The 8,958-nt window shown below is 31.3% G+C and overlaps 1 protein-coding gene across 1 annotated transcript; it reads right to left on the bottom strand.

Moving 5' to 3' along the window:
• Positions 1 to 872: 872 nt before the first annotated feature.
• LOC106688435 (small ribosomal subunit protein uS5m) lies at positions 873 to 2,345 on the bottom strand. Its single transcript, XM_014432886.3, has one exon. It carries the CDS (start codon positions 2,225 to 2,227, stop codon positions 962 to 964), a length of 1,266 nt encoding a protein of 421 aa, XP_014288372.1. The 5' UTR covers positions 2,228 to 2,345; the 3' UTR covers positions 873 to 961.
• Positions 2,346 to 8,958: the final 6,613 nt, after the last annotated feature.

Raw genomic sequence — 8,958 nt, 5'->3', positions numbered from 1 at the left:
GACAAAATGAAGATTGTTAAATTATCTAAAGAATAAAATAAACTGAAGTCAGTCCAGTAGAAAGATAATAATGAAGAAAAGTATGAGCTATATCTACTTTAATAAACATGTTATCCAATTATTTTGAAGTCAGTCTTTTCGTAAATTGCAGTCATATCAACAAAATATTGAATATACCATTGAATAAAATTCTTTGTATTCATAAATAAAATTAAAATTATTTAAAAATAGTTGTTTCCAAAAAATATCTACATATTTAAAAATTTATTGAGATTTAATACTACAATAAAAAATCATTATCACTAAATAAAAGCAATCCTTCGTAAAAGGAGAATCTTATTCCCTTGAACAATTGAAGTATGCAGTTTAAAAATTGAAGACTAGAAATATCTTAGGACAGTATTAAAAGTTTTACTTTAAGGAGGCTCAGTACCTTTTCTACAGCAGTCAAATGTTAAATCTGAACGAATTTTACTATGTAACTAAACAACAACTTCAATTAATGTTCCTGTTCTGAGAATACAGTGGTTTGTTGCTCATAAAAGTGGAGCAAAAATAAAAAATGATAATGAAGATATCTTAGTGAGTATTATATGCAAATCAAAAATGTGTTTTTTTTTTAACTAACTATTCAGACTTTTTTCTGCTGAATACTATACATTATTGAATTTGAATACAATACTGCACCAAAATCGAATGAAGTAAAACTGTTTTTCACCTTGACCCTGAATAATAAAGAACAATTTATTTTAAGTGATGCCTTATATTTAATCATTTCACACCCCTGGTAATAAAATTAGGAATGTGTGACCCAGGTTTATTGTTTTAATGGTATATCATATTTTATTAAATAAATGTCTTATTTACAGGAATAAAAATAAACTGTGTATAAACCTACATTTATGAAATTAAAACAATTCAAGAGTTTAATGGAAACTTGTTGAAACAAAATCTATAGAAATTAAATGTCCTTCTTTTGTTCTTTTTCTGAAAGGAAACTTTTCAAAGCACCATTCTCAGCAAGAAGATTAATACGGACCTTATCCTGATTTCTGTACTTTAAAGTTTTCTTAAGATGGAGTTCCCAACCAGGCAATTTTTTGTAAAAAGGAGTAAACTTCTTCTTTTGCAATACAACTTTACCTTTCATCACATGTTCCTGAAAATCTAATTTTTGAGCAGGAACCTGAACTGTTGATGATGGTTTTGCAATTAGTTGGGGGAAGAAGTCATTTTCTTCTTTAAGTTCAACAACATTATAACCAGTTTCATTGGCTAAAACATCTGGAGTTTTTTGTTGTAATAAGCCTACAAAAAATGCTTTAACGATATGCTGCAAATTGGTGGATCCTTCAACTTTGGCATAGAGATCCTTGATCCCTATCATCTCGCAAATAGACTTTATTGCTCTATGACAGATCAACCCATAGCCTTCTGGTTTCTTTTTAACAATTATCTTTGTTTTTCCAAATTGTGAAGCAAAGTCATGACAAATAGTATGGTTGTTATATCTTTCTATGTACATAACTCGCTGCCCAGCACGATTCTTAGCTGTTTTTAATGCTGTCTTACCATCCAGAGCCTTACCAAGCCCAAATCCAGCTAAACCCTGTCCATTACCAGTCACTACAAAACAACTAATCTGACGTTTTCTTCCTAAATTACCTGTCATATTAAAGACAGATTTCAATTCAAGAACAATGGTGTCAAAGTTTTCAAAAAAATCTTCCCCAATTGGATCTGGAGGGCCAACCCTTCTACCAGGAAGTTTGTTTCCAGACCAGCCTCTATCAATGGGTAAAAGTTTTATCCTTTTGAATTGACCCATTTCATTCCGCATCTTAAGTATCTTTGCTTCCCTTTCAGGGTCTTCTGGTAATTGCATTTGTTGAATTATTTCTCTACCTCTTATTACAGGTGTTGTAAGGCCAGGCCAAACCATATTAACTTTTCCTATTCCAATGACTTGGCCTCTATTTAAATCTTTAGCGATTTTTCTACCGGTGCCTTTACCCCTACCTCTTTTTTTCCCAGCATTACTAACACTTGTGACTCCTTTCCATAAAGCTTCAGCGGGAAGTTTATTGAAAAAACTTGTGTTCCTACATTGTACTTCAAAAATTCCTAAAGGCCTTGATACTCGATCCAATTTCGTAGTATTCAACACAATCGTTAATGGTTTTATATTCTGCAAAAGTGTACTTCTTACGAGGTTCATGACTGCCATGCTTAATAATTTCTAAGCCATTCACAATAAATTACTAAATAACCTAGGAACCATCACAATACCTACTTTTGAAGCGGATCTCTTAAGAGGCGTTCAAAAAAAGTTTTCCATATGAACCAGAGAGCTTAAGCTGACGAGACCACTGTCAAGATGGACTTACGACCTTATTCAGAAGGTATTGGTTTTTATACTAAGAGAGTGATCAGAGATTTGAAAGATAAACTCAGTTAAGGAAATCACTCGACTTAATTGATATACATAGGTGCGAGAGTGACCTTTTTTCAAATTATCGTGTGACAAAAAGAAACAAGGAATCGTACAAGTAACGAGAACGACTATTAACTTCACGATGGTTACGTATTTCCGAAACACAGATAACGTAACGTTTTGATCCACGTAGTATAGATTAAACTTATAGAAGATTTAGCATCTATATACTCATCTGTAGAATCAGCAGTCCTCCTCGAAAAAAAGTATTGGAGTCAATTTTAAAACAATAAATGAATTAGTATATCATTCCATTTTAAAATATATTCTGCCATTGTTAAAATGTATAAAGGACGATTTCTAAGCGTTCTCAAGTTCATTGTTTCCAAAATCTGATTCATTATTTCGTTTCCTGATCCTTTTTTCATTATTTAGGAACGGTAAAATTGTGCTCATTCAACTCAAGTCTTTCATTCCTTGATCTAACGTCCACCCGATATTGTTCCCCAAGCTCAGGTATCACAGGGACAGTTATAATGTCAGGACTCGCAGTCATTAAAATCGTGTAAACTGGCATTTGCTGTCCTACTATCCAGATTTGCTTAGTAGTAAATAATAACTATCTGCGCGTACATGACAAACTAGCACGACAGATATCTGTGACGTGAAAATAAGCCTTAAGTTTGAGTTCATAATTTAGAGAAAAAAATCATTTCGATTGATTCAAACTAAATGAAATTCCTTTTGATGAGTTGATTCTGAATTTTTAGTATTGTTTAATTTTTTGTCAACTCATAAATACAATTACCATTTAATAAACTAGTTGTAGGAAGTTAATCAGTATATAATGAGTCGTGTATAAAATGTTCCTCGTTTCTTTTCACATGCCTTTTTATTTCCTCTCGTTTATTCTTTACATCTTGACAATAAAAATATAAACTTAAAAAAAGTTAGGCAATTACTTACTATCTATCTCTCTAGAAATTGAGAGCTTGGAGTTCTTTTATAAAATATAAAACTTTCTGGATCTCAATAAAAACAATTAATTAAGCAAGTAATTCTTTTAAACATCAAATTAATAAAATTTATATTTTTCAACTTTAATTTTGTTTATTAAAAAAAAAACGAGTTCTAAAGGTTAGAAATAATAAACAATGTATAAGTACAGAATTCTATTAATAACTGAAGGAGAAAAATAAAAAATAGTTACATCTAATTTTAAAAAAAAAACAAAGACCCTATGTTTCCGAATGCATGATGCATAATCTCACAAGACGAGACCATAACACAAAAAAAGGCAATCCTTAACTGATTTCAATAAAACGTTTTTCGTGGTACTGGTTCGAAAATTAGAAAAGTGTTATTGCCAATGAGCTCTAGAAGTCAAGAAAAACATAATAATAAACAAAATAGTTTCAACGATTATTTATGTCTTTTCTTTCTGCATTACCCCGGCAATTGTTTCATCTACTAAATTTGTCGTTACTGCAAAAGTTTGAAAGTGTTGGAAATCGGTGCACAGTCCGCAGAAATAACATTTAGATTTAATAAGGAAGAAAAATCGATGTTGAATACAGAAAATTCCTCAAAACATTTAAATTCTATCGCATTTAGTAATGAATTTTATCAATTAAACAAAAGCATTCATACAAAATTGTATCTAGAACTTAGGGATGTATGAGTATCCACAATAGAAACGATGACTAAATATTAAGGCTAATTGTAAACTTCAAATTGTTAATTAAAATTGAAGAGCTTATGAATAATTTATATTTACTTTTTTTGATGGGGGGGGGAGGCTGTAGAGGCACGAATTCTTAAAATAATTAAATTGAACAAAACGTTGACTCAAATTCACTCTCAATTTTATAGTATTGTTCTGTGTACAAAACATGTCTGCATACCTGGTACTCATGGATAAAAACCATCATCATATCATGGATCCACGAATACGTCCTCTCTAGAACAAGGGTTCCCAAAGTGTGTGAACGCGGTACCTCGGAGTGCCCTAAGTATTAATTAACCACTTCCTCAAAATAGTTCAAAGAAAAAAAATTATTGAAATAGGATATATACAGTGCATTCCAGCATTTACTTTGTACTATTTTTTCTTGGATATTCAGTCGCTCTAATGATAATAGAGCCAACATTTTAATCTTTTTTTTTTGTTTTAACAAGGGTGCCGTGAAATATTTTTGTAGCCCAACATGGGGCCACGAATTTTTTTTTAGACCCTCAAGGGTACCGTGGCAAAATCGTTTGGGAACTACTGCTATACAATCCTATTGAATAATTGGACACAGTGTTAAAAGTTCTTATTTTCGAGGAAAATTAGACCAAAATTGCTAATAAATCGTTATATAATTGTTTGCTTCCTCATTACTGTAGACAGGGAAGCTTTTTTTTTTTTGTAGAGGTGAAAACAGATCTTGCCAAAGCATTACCATTGCGTTATTTACGGATATACATTTTTGACGTTTAAGATATCAAGGAACTAATTTTGTTCTTGGTCTACTGTCAAATAAATGTGACGGTAATGATACCTAACGCCTATTCGATTTTAATGAAATTTTCACTGATTTAGCAGTAAGGTGATTTAATATGAGTTTTATCAAATTCCACCACTGCCTTAGTATACGCATACATAAACCTATTTTTTGTTACACTATTTATTTTCTTTAACCGTAGCCTGAAGAAATCCACCTGGTGATGGTTTTATTGAATACTACATTAATCCAGAAAATACCTATTTACGTCAACGTAAACCGGGGCTGCCGCAACGTAGATAACTCCCCACTTTTTGTTTATACGGAGAGTAGGGTTATACCACACTCTGCCCAAGTAAATCCAGTTGTATTTAAATTTTTTTTTATGACCTTCATGCTGGTCATTTCTGACATACGAGGGGGTTATCTTACCAACCTATTCAACCATGGTGAGGGGGGGGGTCGCTTTTATTTTGTAGGACCACCACAGAATTAAAAGTTGAACCCCCAGACAAGATTCGAACCGGCACCGCAGCAGTCGCTTAACTCGTTCAGCTACAAATGTGCCCGCAGTTGTACCCGACCACTCATTCGATAACGGTGTCTCCTATTTGGTCTAAAGTTGTTAATTAATAATAAAATCACCCAGTATCAATTTTATCAAATCCCATGGACCAATTTCGCTAATTAACGCGATATTTTTATAACCGCTTGTTCGTTATTTTTTTCTTAAAGAGATAAAACGAAAACATAAGTGGACTTCTTATGCTGGATTTACACGTTTGGATCATGCCGCAAATCTTAGACCTGCACAAATACTTGGTAAACAAAGGAAGCAAACATCGGTATCCACACCACAATAGTATGTCCTTTAGACTTTTGTCAAAAGATAACATTCCATTTTCATAATAAAAAAAATATATATAGATAGGCTAAATTAAAGGCAACATAAATATCAATAATATAGGTCTTACATGATAAAAATTCATAGAAATAATACTACATAACCTACAAGATCAACCTTCGTTCTTTGATATATACAATCTTAAACTAAAGTCAATTATTGAATCCGAAGGTTGGGTCAATTCTTTGTATAATTAAAACACAGAGAGCACAATCTATCTGTTAGCAGTACTAAAACTATGCTAACATATGGGGATATAACACAAGCGTCCTTTGATCTGTGCCCCAAAACCAAGATTACACGTGTCGGCCACTAATGCAACTTTTACCCTCCAATTCAAATAACTTATCCACACGCTTGCGCATGCACGAATTTGCCATTGGCAAACGTGCAGAGGCAACTTGAGTGGACTTTTTTAGGAGCGTTTCAATACTTCTGTTAATCAGTTGGATGGATACTATTGATACATTACGCTACTGACTTTATTTAGAAATAAACTTCTTCGGGTACTCTGATAATTTTATGGTATTGCAATGCCTGAAGACTTTCTCACATTTTTGTGAAAACTGAGTTATGGAGCATTGTTCGTAAAGCTATCTGTTGGCTGTATACAAAATTATATTAATTTCAAAACTGTTCAGAAAGCATAGTTAGTTTATCATATTATATCAGAGATTCCCATCTAGTAGAAGTTTCAGAACCACTAGGCTGAAACTCCTGACTTAGGATGATGTGGGCTCCCCTATAAAATTAGGTTTCTTTACTTAAGTGTATTCTGGGTGTATTAACCAGCTAAAACTAAAGCAACAGAAAGGAAAACAATAATTGCTCCTTAAATATATACTGCCAGACCTAACCTTCCATATTAGACCAATATCATTAATCTCATATTGGTATGGCAAAAGTAGATCTAGTGGCTTGATTCACTGGGTCACAACTTAGCTGGAATGTAATTATTCCTTTCTAAAACTCATCGAAACAGCTTATATAAAAACTATATTAAAGCCTACAGCTCTCTCAAAACTAAATCTGAAGTGATTGGTTCACTCTGCTTCTTATTTCTATATTTCAAGACAATGGTTGGGCTCTGAAATATAGGCTATCAAATACCCAATAAAAATTGTGAGAGATTAATGATGGATGGTTTTTGAGATTATTGAAATGGTGTTTTTTTTTTTTTTGTTCAGGAGATTGCATATAGTATAAAAACTTAGCAAATGAATCATTACTTTTTAATACTTAATAAATTTTGATGCCCAATCTGAATGCACGCAGCAAGTTCTTTTACTGCAATATGGTCACTCTGGAATCCTGTTCTAATTTAATTCTGATTCATTTTAAGGGATATATCAATAGAGCCTTTAAAAGCATATCTTATTAGCTTTACAGAGTTTGAAAGAGTTGTGTTCCTTCTCTATTCCAGTGATTCTTGAAGTAGGTTCCATGAGTGTAATAATGGGGGTACCTTCAATTTTGTTGAATTATCTCTGCAGGCTTTAAACTTTGAGAAACACAACTATATTCACTAAGGATGTTGTGTGCAACACTGTACCAAATGTGGGTACAGAAACATAAAAACATTGGCGTTACAATACCACAAGGTACTGCAACTTTACTTCTTCAGAACATAGCCAGTTCTTGAATTATTGTTTAAACTAAGCAATTAAGAAATTAACAGAATCAACAATGTAAAAGAGAACACCAATAGAAACCAATATAAGGGATTGTAATATATCACACATCTTTAAACAATCCAAATGAGTTTAGGTATAAATCTTGGTCTCTCCCGATTGAAATTATCTAGTACGACAGTCATACACTTCCGGATTTACAACTGAATTTAAGCATCTGACATTACTTTTATAAACTAGACATGGGGGATGTGGGAACACTCATACATAAATTCACAGAGCTAGCGAAGTGACCAGTGACTCGAGGTAAAAGGGTGTGTATTATGAATATTCGAATATTTAGACCAAAACTGAATTACAGTTTGATCTTAATTTTTTTTATTTAGGCATTAGTGAATGAACCTTTCTTCCTCTTTATTTCCACCTTTAAATTCTTTTAACTTTAAAAAGGGCTGGAAATGAATGATGTATTCCTGCAATAGTAAATATGTTTAGAATAATAATAATAATAAATTAATTCAAAAATTTAATATAGAAAACAAATAACATGAACTTTCAATAAGAGCAAACAGATTCACTTGAAGATAACACAAACATTAACTAAACCATCAAATAATTATTAGCATTCTAAATTGACTAATATTTCCTCAAAAATTACTATTCCATTTTAATGACTTGGAAATTTGAGTTAGACCAGATAATTGAATAAGAAAAGTAGTAAGCATAAGGTATTTAAAATTAGTTTCAATTTTTAAAATAAATTAAATATTTTGTCATAACAATAAAATTGAAATAGAATTTTATCAAGGGATTAATATAATGACTACTAATTAAATTTATTTGCAGCTATTTCTTTTTTTTTTTCCTTTTTTTTATTAATTTTTTTATCTTCAATACAAATAGGCACACACCTGCATGTTGATGCATATATGCACTTTAGTATTATATTTTAGTTAGTAACAAATATGCAAAGAAATACAGGAATTAAAATAACATTTTCAAAGCCCAACAAATTCCATTAATTTAGACATCAGTTGAGTTAAATATTTACAGAAGATACAATAACAACAGTTACTCTGCTCACTGAATTACTACTTCAAACTATTGAGTAGTGTTAAATTTTAGAATTCATTTCAACAGAAGTAAGTTATTTGACATAAATTTAAAGAGATAATAATTTTAAAATAATGACTTCAAAATTAGCTCATTAGAGAGTGTTGAACAAAATTTATAATAAGGAAAACATATTAACACTATTCTGAAAGGTGAAACAATACAGAATAGCTTAGCTAATATTTTATTATTTTTAATCAAATCAATATGCATTAGATATATAAAAATAAATTACTAGACAGTAACCCCTGGAAAAAATTAGATACTGCTTTCCTACTTCTTTATTTACAATTTCTTTAAAATTAATTTAACAATGCGTGTTCTGTGAGCTGTACAAAACAAATTAATTACTTAGTAGATTTCCCTTATAATGTCAAACCAATTACAAAA

Source organism: Halyomorpha halys, unplaced genomic scaffold (assembly GCF_000696795.3).
Source record: "Halyomorpha halys isolate HHAL.00 unplaced genomic scaffold, Hhal_1.1 Scaffold1128.1, whole genome shotgun sequence".
Lineage (NCBI taxonomy): Eukaryota > Metazoa > Arthropoda > Insecta > Hemiptera > Pentatomidae > Halyomorpha > Halyomorpha halys.
Note: the sequence above shows the minus strand (reverse complement) of the source record. Positions and strands in the feature narration are given on the sequence as shown.

What these genes read in the sequence shown, in the direction of transcription:
- LOC106688435 (XM_014432886.3), bottom strand. Translation starts at nt 2,227, where the DNA reads ATGGCAGTCATGAACCTCGTAAGAAGTACACTTTTGCAGAATATAAAA.